At 48.1% G+C, this 19,955-nt stretch overlaps 1 protein-coding gene across 5 annotated transcripts in view; it reads left to right on the top strand.

Annotated features, from left to right (window-relative positions):
- The window catches only part of CSNK1A1 (casein kinase 1 alpha 1), a 32,676-nt gene extending 19,639 nt beyond the window's left edge, over nucleotides 1-13,037 (top strand). For 2 of the 5 annotated variants that reach the window (XM_038149996.1, XM_038149994.1), the window contains 5 exons: nucleotides 3,022-3,100; nucleotides 4,079-4,153; nucleotides 5,506-5,612; nucleotides 6,461-6,573; nucleotides 11,514-13,037. In XM_038149996.1, the coding sequence (XP_038005924.1) occupies nucleotides 3,022-3,100; nucleotides 4,079-4,153; nucleotides 5,506-5,612; nucleotides 6,461-6,573; nucleotides 11,514-11,521 (382 nt within the window). In that variant the 3' untranslated portion in view covers nucleotides 11,522-13,037. Of the gene's footprint in view, nucleotides 1-3,021; nucleotides 3,101-4,078; nucleotides 4,154-5,505; nucleotides 5,613-6,460; nucleotides 6,615-11,513 lie in introns of those variants that run through there. The other 3 variants (XM_038149995.1, XM_038149992.1, XM_038149993.1) reach the window with 2 other exon arrangements.
- The last annotated feature ends 6,918 nt before the right edge of the window (nucleotides 13,038-19,955 follow it).

Below are 19,955 nucleotides of genomic sequence, written 5' to 3'. Positions count from 1 at the left end.
GTGCAGGCTGGTCTTGGGAAGCTTCTGAAGAGTCTGAGCTCATTTTGTATGAAAAGTGTATCCCCTGTGCAAGCATGGGGAGAAAATCCAAGCACCTAATTTGCTTCTTGAAGAGACTGGGTGTCTTGCAGCCATCAGGTGGATGTTCTGCATATTATTTTGGCTTTTTCAAGGCTAAGCCATGCTTTGATGTGGGTGTGTCAGAGGCCCTTCACACATAAAATGGTGCACTTTGCTGATGTGTTGGCACCACTGCTGACTGGCTTGAGAGGCCTTTCTGTAAGCAGAAAGGGTGTTCTAAAGCTGGTGTCTGGCCTGTTTTCCCACTCTCTTCAACTTAGTAAACCATTATTTCTCCTTTTGCCTGCAAGCAAGACTTAAATACCTTCAGTCACACTGTATTTTAGTTTTATGTCTGTTGGTATGCACACATGTGTGTGGATATATTTATTAGAGCTTTGCTTAATCAACAAACACATTTTTATCTTCTGGATCAAAGGCATTTTGTTCCTACAGAATCCTAGCATCTTCTAGCGGAGAGAGCACTTCAGGTTGTTTGGAAGTGTTAGGTACTTCTGGGGTATGAAGGGATGCCTCTCTTCCTTACATCTGTGCCTAAAAATTGTATTGGATAACTGAGGAGTGTGGCTTCACCTCTCTTGGAGAGTTAAAGCTTCCAGGAATGTCTGTGCCTCTGACCTTTGTGTTAACCAAGATGAGAATGACAGAATTTCTCGTGGTCAGCTTCAACAGAACGTGTAACCCACAAATGGTGCTTTAAAATGCTCCATGTTTCCTTTTTCACTTTAATTTCCTTAAGGTTCCTTCAGGGTGTTTTATTGTTTGTCAGTGCCATTATTTAAGCCAGTTTGGCATGTGGCTCAGGGAGGTAATGACAGGTGTCACTTCTGAAATAAATGCATTTCACAGATCCCAAGCAGTTCTGGTAGGGGAATATCTGTGCCTGCACCTGAGAGTGAAGGAGGGATCTGCAAAGGATGTTGCTTTTCAATTTAGTTGGACCCCAAAAATTGAATTTAGTTGGATTTTACACCATATCTGCTGGTATTGGGAATTGTGTTATAATTAGAAATGTAGGTTGGTGCTTGCTAAAAGCTGCTAAACTGTCTAGGTCAAGCCAGCAGTGAGGCAAAGTAATGCATTCCTGTAATCAAGAGAAACCAGTTCTGGAGCTTATGGCAGAATATTTCAACCTGTAGTCCTGTGCTTTTAACTGTTACAGAGCATGTTTTCCTACAGGTAATGACAGCTGTGCTCAAGGAGCTGTTTGCAATGGTATTTATTTTAATAATGGAGAGGATTGTCTTGTTTTCCAAATCCTGAAAACTATTTTTATCAATATATTGTAATAATGTACCCACTGCAGATCTACAGAACAGAATGTTTCCTACTGCAAGATCATTGCATTAACATTAAAACAATGAGCTGGGTGGGGGATGGATCCCCTTAATCCCTTTATTGCTTCTGAATTTACCACTGCCTTCTCAGAAAACATAGTTTTGTCATGGCCCTGTACAGGTTCTCTGGACGCTGTTGGTGATTAAAATCTGCAGTTCTGATGGAATTAGCAAGTTTGGCAGGCTGGAATTTGTGGGCTCAGTATCATTTTTCAGCCCTTTGTCTGTGGTTTCATGTTGCAGCTGAGATGATCTGAGGGGAGGGAACCAATCCCCTCTTCCCTGGGCAGGGCCGAGCTTTTCTGGCCTTGTGCTCAAAGCTTTATGGAGCCAAGCTGATTTTCCCCTGGGACAGCTTTTCCTTTGTTCCCCAGAGGGTCACAGAGCTGGCCCATGAGCGAGGGGGTGCCAGGCTGTTCTGGTTCTATTGCCTGGGCTAGAACACAAAACATCACCAACTTCTTTCTTCTCCTACCAAGACAGATCAGGTTCGAGCCTGTTCCCACTTCTGGGGAGCTGCTTTTCCCTCACCTTTGTGTGTAATCCTGTTTGCAATACCACTGTCAGCCTTTTGATCCTTGTTGGGGCAGGAGGTGCAGAGTCTGTCCTGCCACCCTTTAAATCCTCCTCTGGGTGAGAGAGCAGCAGCAAAACCCACCAGGCTGTCCCCACAAGGGAGCAGGGAGGAGAAAAAGAAGTTCTTTTTCTGCCTCATATTAAATAGATGTCAGCTGCAGAGAGGGGCAGTCAGAGGAAAAATCTGATTTTACCACAGCTGGGAAGAGGCAACTTTGCCAAGAGGAAAAAAAAACCCTGGAGTGTGTTTTCCACTCCAGTGAACTGTGCTGCTCTTGGTGCTCAGGAAAGCTGTGAGCAAAATTCAGTGCAGTTCCTGTGGCCAGAGTGGGGATGTGGAACATGTGCAGGGCAGAAAGCATTTGAAGGCTTTTGCATGAGAGTTTGAGGAAGTTCTCAGCTGCATCACTTTGGAGTTCTCCAGCTGCCTGCGACAGGCTTTGGTGGGAAGAAGGCAGAGCCCCTCTCAGATTGATTCGTGCACCTCCATTAATATTGCTGCCTTTTAAACTCAGGGGCAGCTCAGGGGGTTTGGGCAGAAGGCAAGGAAGAAAGGAGCAATGCCCCTTAGGGAGCAGGTGGTCAGGATTGATCCCAGCCTGAGGCAAGGTTCAGGGAAAAATGTGACTGACAAGATGTTACAGCCTTATTGACCTCATTAACCTCATTCTCTCTTACAATGCATTCCATGGTTCCTACAGGAAATCTTCAGTTTCTACCCAGGCTACTTAAGAAGGCAGGAAAGACATTTCATGGTTGGTTTTTTTGGTTTTTTGGTTGTTTTTTTTTCTCATTTTCCAAAGTTTTTTTTTCCCCAAATCAGTGTAACTGCAGGTGGAAGCTTAGAACACACAATACCTGCAGAATATTCCTTGCTTAAAAAAATGAATAGGATCTCTTCCTATCTTAGGGTTTGCTTAGGGTTTATTCCTGAATTATTTTTTAATTTAAATTTTTGAATGCTAGCAGTGTGGAATAAAGTGAGCAATGGCAGAATTTGTAAATCCTTGTGTTTTTCCTCCTGCAGTCGTCGGGATGACATGGAGTCTCTAGGCTATGTATTGATGTACTTTAACAGAACCAGTCTGCCTTGGCAAGGATTAAAGGTAGGTTGTGATGCTTTTTTTCCCTCCCCCACCCTTTTAATATTTTTTTTTCATGTTTGGGTAGCATGCTTCTGCCTGTCAGGTGGGTTTATATAATGTTTAGCCTCAGTTGTACAAAGCAGCTTTTCCCAAAGCTTGATATTTATAGGCTGTGGATTCTGCCTCTTACGCAGCAGGCAAAATGTGCATTGTTGGACTGGCTTAAAATTGATGCTAAACAATAGCTGACATCATCTTTGCCAGTTATTGTCCTGTTGCTGGCTGAGGCCCCTTTGGGAAATAAAAAATAACATTGTTAGTGGCTTTTTGAATTGCTGGAGAGAGCGTGGAAATAATCTCTTGCCTGGCAAGTTCAGCCTCAGTGGTGTCTTCAGTCCAGGTTATGGCACAAGTGAATAATTATTAACTGCAGCAGGCTTGTTCAGGCTTTCCATGTATGGGAGCCAGCTACAAACGTGGCAGACATTTCTTATTTCACTTATTTAGACTCCAGTGATTGGTTTTCATGTTTTAATTGTTTGAGAGTTGTGTAACTCCAATGGTGTTGCAGCTGCACGGTTTCTAAAAAGGCAGCAGCTTGTGGCCTGCTGGAACTCCTCAGCTGCAAACGAATGGAAAGGCTGCTGGAGCACCAGGCAGCCCCGAATGGGGCAGCGAGTGGGAATTAACCCAACTTTGGCAATTGTAGCTGCAAGTCTGGTGTGGCTAATGGGCAAAAGCAGCAGCTAGAGCTACACGAGCTGTGCCATGTGATGGAAGCATTAGACTGCGACAAATGGTATTAAACTGTGGCCAAGTCTTAATACCAGATTGACCTTCATTCTCTTTGCAATAAGTGTGTGGGACTTGGAGATTTCACATAAAATACTTACGCTTGACCAAAGGATTTTTGTCATTTTTTTTCTTTTTTTTTGCTGCTGTCCTTGTTAATCCAGTGTTGCACAGTATCTCTTATATTGTGACCTACATGTTCCACAGGCTGCAACAAAGAAGCAAAAGTATGAAAAGATTAGTGAAAAGAAAATGTCCACTCCTGTTGAGGTTTTGTGTAAGGTAAGAGTTTCCAAATGATGTCATACAGTGAAATGGAAATTCTTTTCTTGTTTGGTTTGTTGTTTGTTGTTTTTTTCCCCTAAACTTGAGCCAGTATATTAAATACCCTCACATGGCATTTGCTGCTGAACAATTCTGCTTTGGCAGGCACTGGGTGCCTTGTGTTTGGCCACCCAGCAGGACTGGGAATGTGTGTACAGGGCAGCATTTGCTGCTGCTCCTTGGCAAAGTTCATGCCACCATCATTCAGGTCTTGCTGACTGCTGGCTGTGCAAGCTCCCAGCTCTCTTAGGCGAGGCTTGTTCAGTTCTTCAACGTTTACAGTGCAAGTTTGACATCAGAAGTAAATAAGTAACCAAGGTGGAGCTGTCTGGCTCGCCCACATCCACTTTCAGCCTCTCCAGGAGGGTTCATATTGTCTGCCCTAACTCAGGGAGTGGCTGTAGTGGAATGGGATGCAAGTGATCTTTGTTTTTCCAAGGTTTTCCTTTGACTCTTAAGATTCCTCTTGCACTGTGGTATCCAAGTGCTTCTGAACAAAGATCCTTGAGAACTCAGCAGGGCTTGTGCCCTTCAGGCAGCAGCACCAAGGATTGCACTTTCTAGTCCTGCACATCTCCATCCCCAGAGTCTGACAGCATCTCCCAAGCTGTTGAACTGTTCATGGAATGGTTTGGGTTGGAAGGGACCTTAAAAATCATCCAGTTCCAACCCCTGCTGGGCACAGGGACACCCTCCACTAGTCCAGGTTGCTCAGAGCTCCATCCAGTGTGGCCTTGACCTTCCAGGGATGCTGCACCCTGTGAGTTTTTACAGCACTGTTCTGTGTGCTGTTGCCTATTACAGGCAGGCTTTACCTATTACAGTACAGCATTAAATGCTTCAAAATGTAAGGCAGGAAATCTTTGAAAGAGATTCTCAGAATTGAAGTTTTCACATTAATGCTTTTTAACTGACCTTGTCTCTACTATGTTCAAGCAGATCATCAAGGAAACAAGAGTGAATCTCTTACCAGATAATTATCATTATTTTAGAGAGTTAATAAGAACAAGGTTTAATTAGGATGAACAGTGTGCTTTATACATAAGTTAAATGTTAAAGGTTGTGGTAGCAGAGAGCTTGTGATTGCAAACCACCCATGAGGTAACAGTTCTGGGGAAGGAGTGTGGACCTGAGCAAATCCACCTGCTGAACTACAGCACACACGAACAACCAGGGGCAAAGTGGAATCAATTCATGCATCCTCAGCCACTTTTGCTCTGCTGTTAGAGACAGACAGATGTGCATCTTTTTGCCTTTGTTAGGAGGCTTTTGCTGCGAGCCGTGGCTTGATTAACACTGTTGATTTACAGGGGTTCCCTGCAGAATTTGCCATGTATCTGAACTACTGTCGTGGCCTGCGCTTTGAAGAGGCACCAGATTACATGTACCTGAGGCAATTATTCCGTATTCTTTTCAGGTCAGTCTCCAAGTGGAAAAGTACAGGAACTTCTCAGGGATGCAGTTGGGAACTGCTCTGTGGGACTGGCACCGCAGAGGGCAGCTCCTGTGTGTGTGGTGTAGGGAGTTCTTCTGGGACTCCCTTTCATTTCAGAGCTTCAAAAGCTGTTTAAAGGACCTGAAAATTATTGTGCAATGTTAAACATAAAGGGAAAAGATTCTCTTGTTTTTACATTGTGTGATTTGACCACAGGGTTGAGCCCATGCTTCAGGTTCTGTTGCAAGTACCATCAAGAAAGTGACCCCTTGGTAGAAGTCTTTGAAGCTTTTTATGTTTAGAAATTGGTGCTGGGCCCAGCAGTGGTTCCCAGGAGAGAAATTTCAGTGGAGGAGAATAGTGCTGCTTCATGGAGCTCGTTAGAGGAACTGGAACAGAAATTCCACCTTGCGCAGTGAACAGCACCTGTCAAAAGAGGGGCTGGCACTGATCTCTCCAGTCTCCCCCCAGGTTTCTGCAATCCAAAGAATTCCTATTCAGTGATGTACAATGCTGCAGTCTTTGCTTGAAATCATATCTGTATTTTAAAAAGCAGCTCAGAAGCTCAGTGCAGACGGTGAGTGAGCTGGGCTGGGAGGAAGTGCTGCTTCCACAAGTGCAGACCTTTGTGTAAGCAATGAGTAAATGCTGCTGGCTGGCATTTGGGCTTGCTGCAAGAATCCCTTTAAGTTAGTAATACTTAGCATTTCTATACCATTCATAATCTCCAAAGCGGCTTAGAGAAGGAGCTATCCCCTAGCTGTGGGATTTCAGGCGGGGCTCGGCGTGAGCTCGGATGTGTTACAGCAGAACGTTTCCCTCTCTTGCAGGACCTTGAACCACCAGTATGACTACACATTCGACTGGACAATGTTAAAGCAGAAAGCAGCACAGCAGGCAGCCTCTTCCAGTGGGCAGGGGCAGCAGGCCCAAACCCCCACAGGCAAGCAAACTGACAAATCCAAGAGTAACATGAAAGGTTAGTAGCCAAGAACCAAGTGACGTTACAGGAAAAACAAAAATTCCACGAATTTGGACAACGGCGGCAATTCCAAGTGTTAGATCAAGGAGGTGGTTTAAAAACTACATTTGGCTCTTAAATTCAAAAGCAAAACCAAAAGACGTCCTTGGAGAATTTGACTACTAACTTTATACCAAAATGTCCTTGTTATTCATATCATTTCTTCTGGGGATGTTGGGTCATTTTTAACCACTGCATCTTTTGCTCCCGCATTAACCACTTTCCAAAAACAAGAAACTGACTTGGTGTTGGGAATGTGACATTTTTATTTATTTTGATTTATATATATACATATATATGTCCTTATATATGTATAAATATATAATGCAATCCAAAATCCTAGACCTAACACTTTTTAAGGGATAATTCTCATTGACTAGGCAAGGATCTAGAGACTTTGGGTTCTGCTCTGTGGCAGCTGGTACAGTGCTGTGGGTTTGCTTCTGTTCTGTATGCCTCAAACACCGGGAACAGAAAATTGTGACTGCTCTGGCTTCCTCCAGTGGGTTTACATTGAGACATTTGGTCCAGAGTTCAAGGAGGGGACCAGTGAGCTCAAAATGCCTTGTCCGAATCAAGCAGTAACCCCAAACTGCTGTGGATTGCCAACTCACAATTTTCTGAACTATCTGGGTGCTCTGGGGTGGGGCTTCAGGTTTCCTGATGATTTTTTTGATGTTTCTAGGTTATGGTTTCAAAGGGAAATGTTGTGACATGTTCAAATGCAATTGTGTAATAACTGAAAACTGAGTTCTGAACAGACACATCAATTTTTTTTTCCCACATGGTCTAGAAGCTTTTAAAATACTTTTTTTTTTCCTTTTTTGGTGATGCAAATGTGCTGGTGTGAGTCTGGTAAGTCCCAGGGTGAAACTGCCACATCTGTGAGCCAGTCTTGCCATGAAACCAATTCCTGCAGCTGAGCTGTGGATAAAATTGAAACTAATGACATTGTGTGACTGAGAATAGAGAAGCAAGGTTTAAATTCTGTACTGAGGCATTGCTGCTCTTCAGTACATCTTGTCTGTCATTCTTATGTGTATAAAATTACACACTTGCTAACATGACAGTCCTGGAAATCAAAGAAATGCAGAAGTGTTTACCATAAACTTAAACATTGTTCTCCACATAGTGTGGGAGCATTCAAACCTTACCAGGTGTCTTTAGTCAAAACAGCTATCAGAAAAACACATTTTGTTCGGAATAAATGAAGTATTAAAACACCTGCTGCTTTTCCCAAGATTGAAGTGGTTCTTGAAAAAAAAATAAAAATTCAGAGATGCCATTAAGTGTCAGGTTTTTGGCATGGAGTGGCTGGATCTGACAGGCTGGAAACCAGTTCCTGCAGCTGCAACACCAGTAGCAGACTGGCTGATTAAGCACCTGGGCTTGGATTGCTTCCTGAAATAGAGAAACTGTGACTGAAGTTCAGAACCCAGCCCAGTTTGGGGTGTGGAGGGGCTGGCTGTTCGAGCAGGAGAAGATAATTTGAGCAGAAATGCACATTCCTCACAACAGCTCGTGCTCAAAGTGAGGGCTTGCAGGAGGTGGTGATCTGTAAGTGGAACCTGCCCTGAAAATCAGGTTGTGAGCTGCTGAAACACAGTTTGGCTGCAGTGTTCTGAGGTTTAACGTGCTGCTCTCCTGGCTCAGACAGTGTCTGCCCAAGTGCTGTGTGTGAGGAAAGAAAAGGTCATTAAAGTGATTATCTGCCTGCACCTTGAAGTGATGCTTCAGTGCCAGAGAGCAGAGCTGAGCTCAGGGATGAGCAGGGGAGCTTTGCCACAGAGCCTCAGAGCATTTCTGTTCACTCATTTACATTCCTTATCACTCTGGCCTTTGGGAGACACCCCTTGCTACAGCTCAGAGGAAATTCCTGGGGTTTCAGCACAAGTTCATTGGGGTTTTTGGGGAAGGACTCTCCTCTTCCCTCCCCGTCACCAAGACAGGCTTGTGATCTTTGCATCAATCAAGTTGTAATGTCAGCAGAGCATTAAAGCACTGCTTGGCAAACATCTGGAGACTTCAGAGGCTTCATCTCTTCAGCAAAGACTTCCAGAGTCCTAAAATCCTGCTTGTCTTTTTGTGGGGAATTCTGCCTGTTAATGAAGAGTGTTTGAACCCAGCTAAGCTGAAGGAGGAGGCAGTGTGCCTTGGGTGCTCTGTCATTTTGGAAAGGATGACATACCTGGTTATTTTTTCTGCAGTTCAGTTAAATTCTTTTGTAGTTGCTGTAGCAAAGCCTGTGTGGAAGTGGCTTCAAAGGCTTCCTGGTATCAAATGTTACCCCTCTGCTAACCCTGTTGAACAGGAGTCCTGCAAATAGCACTGTACAGGTGCAGTTATTTGTGAAGTGCTGTTGGAGATGTGCATCTGGGCAGAGTGAGCCAGGGAAGGACAGACTCAGATTGTTTGTCCAGTGTGCTCATTTACAGATATTCCTGACTTCCTTAACTCAGATCCATGCTAAACCATCAATGAATCCTGAGTTTATCCAGGCTAAATATTCTGCTTGCTTCCAGAATAACCTGTTCTGTCCGTGCCCTTTTTTCTCTTCATTTTTTTTTCCCCCTGCCCCTCTCTGGAACTGTGTGCAGTGTCTTTTGTAACAGCCAGATCAGCTGGTTTGGAACTTGGAGAGGTGAACTGTTCCAGCAGACAGAGCTCTGCTGACTCGGGGAAGCTGGGCTCCTCTCTTTTGCCAGAGCAGCAGTTGTTCAGGTGTGATTTGTAACTCTGCTTACACTCAGCTTCCCCCAGTCATAAAAGTGACTCAGGCAGTCAATCTGCAGGATAAAGTCTGCCAGTTCCATTCGGGAGAGGTGTTTTTAACTCCTGGCAGTGGAGATTCTGTGGGGCTGTCAGCAGGTCCATCAATATTTGCTGGATGCCTGTGGTGGTGGCAGGATTGCTCAGAGCAGACTGAGACTTCTCTGCTTGAGAATCAGAATTATTGACACCTGAATCCTTCTCTCTCGCTTGTCTGGAGAAATGGAGAATACACAAAGCCTGAGCATTCCACACTGAGGGGTTTTTAGGGAATCACACTGCAGTTGCTGCTCCCCTGTCAATCAGATCCTCAGCCATGGTAATAATAAAGCAAGTTGAGGATCCCTCACGTAGCGCAGAGATTCTGAGAGGTTTGGGTGTCACCTCAGAGGGACAAGGAGTGATGATTTGGCCCCGTATGGATGGAAGATCTGTGGAAGAGATGGCACATGAGCTCTCCAGCACGTTCCTCATGCCAGCAGTGCTCCGTGTGCTCTGAGTATCTCCAGCTCATCTGACAGCGGTGCTTGGGCTGTGTCTTTACAGGACTTTGGAGGGACATTTTGAGTCGAGTGCAGCTCCCTGTTGCTCTCCTGCCCCTATTACCTTGGGTTTGAGGAGTTCTAATAGCAGCAGATCATTTGGTAGGATGTCCTTTGTCCTCAGGTTCAGGCTCCCATTTCTTGTGAAATACTCAGACTTCTGAAGCAATGAGTTGATCCATTTCTTTCCACACTCTCCTTTGTTGACTTTGTTTTGGCTGCTTTGATGGAGAAAGTGGTTCAAAAGATGAATCAGTGTTCTCTGCTGAACACACTGAATGGAAAAACAGCATAATTTTTGGTTGTGTGCATCAAGTAAGGATTAGGGAACTCAGGAGTCACTGGGCTTTCTGTGGGAATTTGCACTCAGGTGGGAATGGCTGTCTTGATTCTGGTGCAGGAATTTATTTTTTTTTAGTATGACCAGTGCTGGATAAAGAGAAATGTCCCTCAAAGCATTAACACTGGGTTTGAAACAAGTTATTGAACCTCTTTGAAATGACCTGTAGGCAGTTCTGGGAGAGGTAAAGCCATTTTCTGGGTGCTCTCCAGATACATTTTGGACAGAATGTCAGACTAGCGAGACTTGTTTGCACTCGCTTCTCTCTGGATGACAGCACAAGCTGTAGCTGAGGTCAGCTCTGTCTGTATTTCACTGAGAAGAGATTTCTGCTGCAAAAACTCGGAGCTGTTGCTGTGATGAACTCGCCCATGGGCAGAACCATCCTGTCTGGAGAGCATCCAGAACGGAAACTGGCTTGGCAAGGCCATCTTTGCTGGAGGCTGCTGTCCCCTCCGTGAAGCACAGCCCTGCCACCCGAGTCACCAGAGAGGAGCACGGAGGGAGGACTGGCTTAGCCTGCAGTGGCTGGTTCTCGGAGCTCTGTGTATGTCCCTGTACTCTCCCTGTCCCCCAATGTCATTTGGAATTCTGAACATTAAAAGAATCGCTGTGTGCGCACCACCTCCCCTGTCATGTGAGTCAGCCCTTGTCCTTCCGAAGGCCGAGGTGTGCTGCTTCCCCGGGGGCTGTCACAGGCGCTGCCTTGTTGTGGGTGCCCAGAGCTGCTGCTGTGGCTTTGTGGTGACACCAGTTACTGTAAGGTGAGTGATCCCCTGCCTGGCCGTGTGACACTGCCGTAGTGCGGCTCTGGAGAGCGCCCTGCAGTCAGATGACAGCTTGACATTCAGGGATACAAACATGAGCCGCTGCGGACGAGCAGAAAACAATCCTATGAAATTACATCCTGTTTCCCAGTGGCAATAACACAGCTTGTTTTCAACCTGCTGGGCTGAATTGCTGCTGGAGGAATGTGGCATCCAGCTGGTGCCCCGAGCCTGTTCCCCGGTGCACTGAGAGGTGTGCGAGCTCCAGAGCCATGGCAAACGCTGGCTGCCTTTGGAAACGGACCCCAGGAACTCTGCAGTTCCCAGATGGAGCAGCATTTTCCCCTTTGAATGACCATAACTGCTGTTTAATTTTCCTCCTGTGAATGCTGTTGCTCGTTTCCATCCCGTATCAGTAAGTTTGCCCTTGTGTTTATCTTGCAGGTTTCTGAGCATGACGAGGATGGGACAAAGCAGAGCAGATCGGAGCAGGACTTGTCACTCCCCAAATCCTAGAAATTTTAGTTGATACACTTGCCAGTGGCTGTGGGCAACCATTTCCTTGGTGTAAAGAACTTAATATCAGTATAAACTGGCTCTGGGCAGTGTCAGTGATGCTGCACTTTGAGTTGTAGCAGCTGTAATTGTGAATATTACTGAGATAGTGAAACATGGTGTCCAGTTTTCTATTGCATTTTTTTCAAGTGGAAAAGTTAACTAATGGTTGACACACAAGTGGAGAAAATTGTGCATATGCCAATTTTTGTTACCTTTTTACTTTGAACTACACTGCTTATGAGATCTCATTGTTTTGGAAGAATGGCATGAACAGTCTTCGGCAACAGTTGTGATAATTGTAAATGCTCACAATTGTGCACTCTTTTCTGGTTATTCCTCCCTGGGTTTTGAAAGTTGTACACTTAAAACATTCTCAAAGTTGTTGGCTTCTATGTGCAACATACCAAGCCAGCTGACATGGTAGTAACCAAAGATTCCAGTTTTTAAGCATATGAAAGACTCTGCCTGCTTACCTGTGCTAGAAATAACAGCATCTAAAGTGAAGACTTAAGAGAAACTTAGCGACTACTAGATAATCTTTAGGACTCTGCATTAACTCTATAATGTTCTTGGTATAAAAGGAAAAACAGCATATTTGTCACGAAATTTAGTTAACATCTTACAACTGAACCTGTATGTAAGTTGCTTAGATAAATGTAATCACTGTAAACATCTATATGATCTGGGATTTTGTTTTTATTTTGAAGCGGGAGCTTTTTTGTTTACAAGTTCATTAAAAACTAAAAACTGTTTCTGTAAGGAAATGAGATTTTTTTAATTTGCCTTGTTTATTCAGTTTAAGAAATTTACATTACCCTGTTTTTAAACCAAGTTTAAGGCCATTTGTTAAGCAAAAGAAGTCATATTTCTTTCTAAATCATTTTAGATTTAGTGTTGTAACTCTTCCTCATTTTGTTTTTAAATAAATTTTGTATTTTTTCCTTGAGGGGGAAGGGGCAGTCTTGCATTTTTATAACCTGTTGTTTGAGACCGGCCCTCCATAATAAGATTGGAATTTTTTAAAACGAAATGGCATCTTTTGCAGACCCAGGATTGGCAGCCTCCGAGCACCGCCGTGTCCTGCCTCGGCTGGACTGACTTGTCATTGCTGCTTTGGAGGAAAAAAAAATTGGAATGGTTTGAAAAAATTGGGATGGTTTGAAACCAAGGCATTTTCTTTCAAGTTCTTGTGAAGTGGATATGACCAGATTTCCTCTTGTTCTTGGGGGCAGCCTCGCACCATGCAGAGTTCACACTGGTTACTGCCCCAGGCTGTCTTCCTTCTCACTCCTATTCTAGCCCAGCTGAAAGAAAGAAATACTTTTATTGCTGGTAATTCTTTAACAGTGTAATTTATTCCTTTATAGCATGTCAGAATAAATTAAAAAAAAATGTCTGAAAATGCTGCCAGATGCCTATTGTGTAAATGTTGTCTGTATGTTTGCTTTTTGGACAGTTTTCATGCATGGAGCAGAGTTCCTGCTCACAGTTCATCTTTTTTACTGTTGGAAAAGATCTTTCTTTCCTTTTGCAAACCATTTCTTCGGGATCATGAGACACTGTGCACTCCTGGAATGGTGATGATGTGGATCAAGGCTCCCCTGTACTCTGTCCAAGAAGGATCTGCCCTGAGATGTTAAACTTTAGGTGGAGAACACTGTGTGCTAATAATAATAATAAATAATAACCGCTGGGATAGATAATCCGGGAGGCAGGGAGGCTGCTGGGCTGCAGAGATAGCAGAGCACACAGCAGGCTCTGCTGCCTGCCAGGTGCCAGAAGAAATGGAGCTCGTTCTCCTGGCCAGGATGGTTTTCCCAACTCCTGAGTCTTGCCCCATCCAAATAAGGATGGTTTTCAAGCAATGCCTCCTGTGAAAACCAGTCTGTTTGTACGAACTGGTAGCTGGAGCACTGTGAGATGTCCTTATCCATGATTTCTGCTGTCTAGGCAACGTGTCTGACAACACACGTTGGCAGCAGGGGAAGAAGCATCAATGAAATGCCTTCTTGGCAGCTGTTCTTGGAGAGGCTGCTTGGAATTGTTGTGGCATCGCTTTTCATGCTCTGACATGAGATACTTGCTGAAAAGTTGGAGAAAATAATTTGGTTTCAGGAGAATAAATTATTTTCTTTGTCCGTTAAATTTGCTCGTGCCTTTGAGGGGGGCTTGGAAGCAGCGCTGCTCTTGATGAGCTCTGCAAGGGAGAGTAAATACATCGAGGGTGTCAAAATGCATTGGTTTGTAGTTTGGGGAGCTGCAGGTGCTGTGGAGGAGCCTGGAGCTCAGTCAGCCTTGCAGATGTGTGGGAACAGAATTTATTTCTGCACAGCAGCGTGTGCCAGATGTGCTGGCCAGGGCATGAGATGCCCACCTTCCTTAAACAGGCACCCAACACCTGTTTGCTGTGTGCTCTCCTTGGTTTGTAACAAAGGCTTCAGCCTGGAGGATTAAAACTCTGGATCCTGACTTCTGCTTGCACCTCTGCAAACATTTTGTGTGGACAGAGATTCACCTGCCGAGTCCGAACTTCTGCAAGCAGCCCCAGGCCCTTGACGAGGAGCCAGCATTTGGACAAGAGGCTGTGAAGCTCAAGATCTGCAGCCTCGTGCTCCCTGGAAAGTGCCAGAATTCGGGTAATGACATTAGGCTGTGACAACAGCTCCTTAGTCATGTCACTAAGCTGCGTCCAGGCTTTCAAAGCAATTTATTAACCTCCTTAGGAGGACTCTGAGAGGCTTCCCAAGGCCGCCTTCGGAAGGATTGCTTGATTGGGAGCACGGAGTGCTCATGTGCACAGTACTGCTTCATTATTTTTAACCTATTTAAGCTATTCCTTGGTGGAAGCAGTGGAGAGCCTTTTTCTCTTCTCCTGTAAAGGCTCTGAAGAGAGACAGCTCTGGCTCCCAGTTCCTGCCAGCGTCACTCCTTGGCTGCTCCTCTGCGTGGTGTTGGTAACAAGTGACAAACACAACCCCTGGCTGTGTTAAAAACACTTGATGTGTCTGCTAGGTCTGGAGCCTGTCCAGCATGTGCCACACTTATTTTTTTTTTATTTTTCTCCTCCCTGATTTCTGTGTCTCTGGGGGTTGTTTTTCAAGCTCAAGCGTTGCCTCGCTGTTGCAGTGTTGTGCCTGTTCTCTCTTGGCTTTTTCAGGTGGTTACTTTTGGGAATCTGTCCCTGCTTTGTGCTGGGGTTTTTGTGGGCTGAGGTGCTTCAGTCCAGCCCCACTGCTCTGACCAGGAGCTTGCCCTGGCTGCCTCCCTGCAGTCCCTCCCATGTGGAATTTTCTGCCATCCCAAGCTGACTTTTTTTGCACGAGGCTTTAATTTCTCTTGACAGCGTTCTCCAATTTAGAAGATTTGTTGCTTAGCCAGCTCCATCAGCCCCATCTGCTCCCGCCTTAATTGCAGTGAAATCATCATGATTTCATATCAGCTTGATGTCATAACACACGCTGCTGAGCACGGCGGGCAGGGAGGAAGAGCTGAGGAAGAGCAGTGCCCCTGCCCTGATGCCACAGAGGAAGTGCCCTCCCTCCTAACGGGGTCTGGGTGGGAGCACTGCGTCCCTGGCTGTTCCCATGTGGAAATGGCTCTTCAATGTGATCCTTGTCAGCCGGGGCTCAGCAGGAATGGAGCCTGCCTCGTGCTGGGGCACAGCTGCTTTTGAACCTTCCAAACACACCCAGCCCTGTCCCTCTCTTTAAAATACCACAGTGAGCTCAGCTGCTCGCCCAGCTTTGCAAAGCTCAGTACTAAAGGTGTAAAATCCATTCCTCTGAGATGCTAATGTGACTTTTTACATGATGTGAGACGTTCTCCGGTGTGGCTGTGGGTAGTGCTGGATTTTGGTAGCTGGAAATCCAGAGGAGCCAGGGCACATTCCCACAGCAGACTGAGTTGTTTGGGTTTGCAGGTGTTTGTGTTCATCAGTTACTGAAGGTTGACGTAGCTCCTTTCTGAGGGAAGAGCTTGGTGTTTTGGTATCAGAGACTGTCCTGGAAGCACCTGGGCAGGCTCAGCCCTCCCCGTTCTGCCTCTTGTTCCCGTTGATAACGTGGGTTGTTTTTGTAAACACAGCTGATGAGCTGCATTTCTTTCCCCCTCTGAGTTTGTAGTTAGGCTTGGATGCGCCTGGCTGGAGAAGCTCTTCCAGGGCTGTGTGTGCACCTCTCGTGTCCCAGGAGCTCCGGGGCTCTGCTGCTCCCTGTCCCACCCTCGCAATGACACCGAGCCCTGAGCTGTTTTGCAGGTGGCAGACTTTGAACTTCTTTTGAACAGAAGCAATTTGAGCTTCTCGGGAGCCCTTGAAGGAGTGTGCTTGTTGTCCTACAGGGTGGACTGGCTTGTGAGCTTCCCTGCTGCTCTCAGAGTGTGCATGATAAATTCAAGCCTTCGCTTTACAGCCCTGTAAATGCCCAGGGCAGGAGCCTGACTTGGCAAAATCCTGTGCCTGGCAAGGTGGGGCAGGGAATTTGTGTGACTCAGCCTGGTGGGACTTCATGAGCCACCAGGGCAGAGGCACGAGGACCAGATCCTCCTGTCCCTTCCTCATACCTCGGGTGAGTCCCTCGTGTTCTGTGCGCTGGGACTTGTCCAAATGAGACCATCATTGCCAGAGTTTAACTGGGAATCTGCAGGGCTGGGCCCTGGGCAGAGCTTGCCCGGATGTGTCTGGCTCTCCTGAGCTGCTGCACTTCCTTCTCCTGGGGTTTTAACTGCCCAGCACTGCGGATGAATTAAAGATCCTTGAGCCCGTCTCCGGTGCCTGCAGGGATTTCACAAATCCAAGTGGGCACAGAGGGGGCCGGGACCAGCCTGGGGCTGGCAGCTGGCTCTGGGGTTGAGCAGCCAGACCGAGCTGGGTGGCCTCTGCTGATGGCATCTGCCACGTCCTCCTCTGCTGGGAGCAGGGCTCTGCCCAGATGGGGCACAGAGGAGCAGGGAATGTTTTCCTGCCTTGGCAGCTGCAGGCAGGCAGTGGGGGAGGAGAGCAGAGAGGTAAAACCAGAAACTGGTGCGAGTCCTTTGAGCTGAGAAAAATCACTTAGGCAGCAAATAGAATCATTCTCATGCGCCGACAGCTTCCCCCAGGCGCAGCCCTGCCTCGTGCTGAGCTCTGGCTTCCTCCTCCTCCTCCTCCTCCTCCTCCTCCTCCTCTCTGGCTGGAGTTGGGCCAGGGCTGTTTGTGCCACTGGGTCGGGGTCACCCAGGGAGGAGCAGAGCCTGTGAGCAGCTCCAGGGGGGTGGGCACGGAGGGTAAGGCTGGCATTCCTGGTGCCACCAAAGCCTTGGGGAGCTCCTGCTCCATGGAACAGCAGGCAGAGCAAGAAATCCCTGCTGACAACCCTGGAAGCGCCTGCCTTCCTTCCCAGGCCCCCCTTTTTTGGGGAGGAAATGTGAGGAACAGGCTGTGGCCATTCTTTCCTTTCCAGGCCCCCTTTTTTGGGGAGGAAAGGTGAGGAACAGGCTGTGGTCATTCCTCCCCTGGGCTGCCCAGGAGGTGTTTGCTGCTGGCTTTCATTGGGTGGCTCTGTGCTGTTTGCCCTGGGCAGCTGGGGAGGGTTGCCAGCCCTGCCAGAGCTGCATCCCTGGGAAGGTGGAGCTGTGCTGTAGCTGTGCTGACGCCGCTCCCAGCCGGCCTGAAGCTGCTCACAAATCCCATAAACTGATTATGGGTGTTAAGTCCCTGCTCAGTGACCTTTCTCCCTCTCACTGACAGCTTTTAACATCGTGCCCCTCCCCGGGTTGCTGGGGGGGTGGGGGGGGGAGTTTGGGGACAGCAAGGTGGGGACGAGGCGGGCATGGGGCTGCCTCGCGTGCCAGCTCTGCCAGCACCTCCCAGGAGATGCAGCCCGGCCTTGGCAGCTTGATGCTGATTGGAAGTGACTTGTTTTTGCTTCCCAACATGCAAACAACTCCTGGGGTCCAAGCTGGCTCTGCTCAGCCTGCCCCTGCTGGCGGGGGCTGCCAGCCAGCTGTGCCCTCTGCTGTGGTGTCTCCCAAAATCCCAGCTCCTGGCAGGGCAGGGCAGGATCCCGTGGTGGCTCTGAGGGATGGGGTGATGGCCCTGGACACACTGGCTCAGCTCTGCCCGGGCTGGCCGTTCCCAGGAGGAGCTGATGCTGTGTGACAGGGAGCACCTGGGCATCCCTGAGGCACGGGGTGTGTGTCCACGTGTGTCCTTGTGTGTGCATTGTTTCCATGTGTGTCCATGTGTGTTTCCGTGTGTTTCCATGTATTTCCATGAGTGCCCATGTATTTCCATGTGTTTCCATGTGTGTGTCCCTGTGTGTCCCTGTGTTTCCCTGTGTGTCAATGTGTATTTCCATGTCCTTCCCTGTATTTCCATGTGTTTCCCTGTATTCCCCTGTGCTTATGGCCTTCCTTGTGTTTCCATGTGTGTTTCCATGTGTATTTCCCTGTTTATGGCCTTCCCTGTGTTTCCGTGTGTTTCCATGTGTATTTCCCTGTATTTCCATGTGTATTTCCATGTATTTCTCTGCATTTCCCTGTATTCCCCTGTGTTTCTGGCCTTCCTTGTGTTTCCATGTATATTTCCCTGTGTGTTTCCCTGTATATCCCTGCATTCCCCTGCATTTCCCTGTATTTCCATGTTTTTTCCCCTGCATTCCCCTGTATTCCCCTGTGTTTCTGGCCTTCCTTGTGTTTCCATGTGTGTTTCCCTGTATTTCCCTGCATTTCCCTGCATTTCCCTGTATTTCCATGTTTTTTCCCCTGCATTCCCCTGTATTCCCCTGTGTTTCTGGCCTTCCTTGTGTTTCCGTGTGTATTTCCCTGTGTGTTTCCCTGTATTTCCCTGTGTATTTCCTTGTATTTCCATGTGTGTTTCCCTGTATATCCCTGCATTCCCCTGCATTTCCCTGTATTTCCATGTTTTTTCCCCTGCATTCCCCTGTATTCCCCTGTGTTTCTGGCCTTCCCGGGGTGGGGAGGAGCAGGGGGAGGAAGCAGCTGCTCCCACACAAGCCCCATCCCGGTGCCAAGATCCTGCCTGTCCCTGCAGCCTCCCCCCCGTGCCACGTCCCCCTTCCCTGGAGGATTCTGCTTTGTGTCCCCTTGGGAAGCGCCCTGGAGCTGCTTTGTCCCTGTCCCCTGGTGAGGGCGAGCCTGGCCCCCCGTGCCCTGCTGATCCTGGTGTTCAGGCTGTGAGAGCAGAGCCTGTCCTGCTGCCCCTCTCTGTGTCCTTGTCACCGCTAAACACAGCCAGGGGCTGGGTGCCCCTCACCCTGCCCGGAACCAGGGCACAGCTGTGCCCAGCACAGCTCAGGGGGCACCGAGGACCCTCCTGTGTTTGGGACACGCTGCTGACCCTCTGTGTGCCCCTTGCCCAGCCCAGGGGGGCTGTGGTGGCTCAGGGTGGCTTCTTTGTGACCCCAGCTTTCATTTTGGCTGCTGGGGCAGCTGCTGAGCTGGAGGCTCCCAGAGCTGCGGCGTCCCTGTGGCCGCGGCGCCTCTCAAACACCCCGTGCCCGCAGCTCCCTTCTGACCTCTAGGAAGAAGTGTAAATGCTGGATATTTGAGCAAGCAGGGCACAAAAATCCTGTTTGGCTGCTCCCCAGCCTCTTCCAGTGAGGAGCTGGTGTGTGTGGGGAGCGCTGGGACTGTCACCCCAGCGCTGGGACTGTCACCCCAGCGCTGGCCGCGTCTCTGGCCGGTTCTAGGAGAGGAAAGCAGCTCCGGGAGCAATCCTGCTCTGGAAATAACCTCCCAGCTGCTGATGTTTGTTAACGTGGCCCCTGCAGGAATGTGAGATGTGAGGTAGTCCCGGATCAGTGTCGCAAGGGCAGCTTTGTGGGACGGGAAGGAATCCCAAATGCCAGGATACACTTTCCAGGAAAGAAGTGTTTATGCCCAAATCCCAAATGGCTGGAAGGTCAGGGCAGCCTCCTCCGTGGCTGCTTTTATTTTTGCTGTGGTAACAGAGCTGGGGTTGCAGTCCTGCTCAGGAGCTGAAGGCTGACCCAGCCCCACAGCAGCTCTCCCGCAGCTCTCCAGCTGCCCTGGAGCTCCCTGCTGGGCACTGGGGCTGTGCCCTGCTCCGGGCACCTGCATCTGCTCTGGACAGGGTTCAGAAGTGCTGGCAAAGCCCTGAGCTCAGTCCCAGCTGCACCCTGCTCCCCCCTGCCCCACCTGGGTCCTCTCCTTGGTGTGGGGGAGCAGCAGGGAGCCCCCCTGTATGGGGACAGCTGCTGTGGAGGTGACACTGGAGCTGGTGACAGCCCTGCCTGCTCCCAGCCCGTGGGGCAGCATGCCCAGGGGACGGGAAAGCTCATCTTGACCCTGCAGCTGTGTGCCAGCAGC

This window comes from Motacilla alba, chromosome 13 (assembly GCF_015832195.1).
Source record: "Motacilla alba alba isolate MOTALB_02 chromosome 13, Motacilla_alba_V1.0_pri, whole genome shotgun sequence".
Lineage (NCBI taxonomy): Eukaryota > Metazoa > Chordata > Aves > Passeriformes > Motacillidae > Motacilla > Motacilla alba.
Note: the sequence above shows the minus strand (reverse complement) of the source record. Positions and strands in the feature narration are given on the sequence as shown.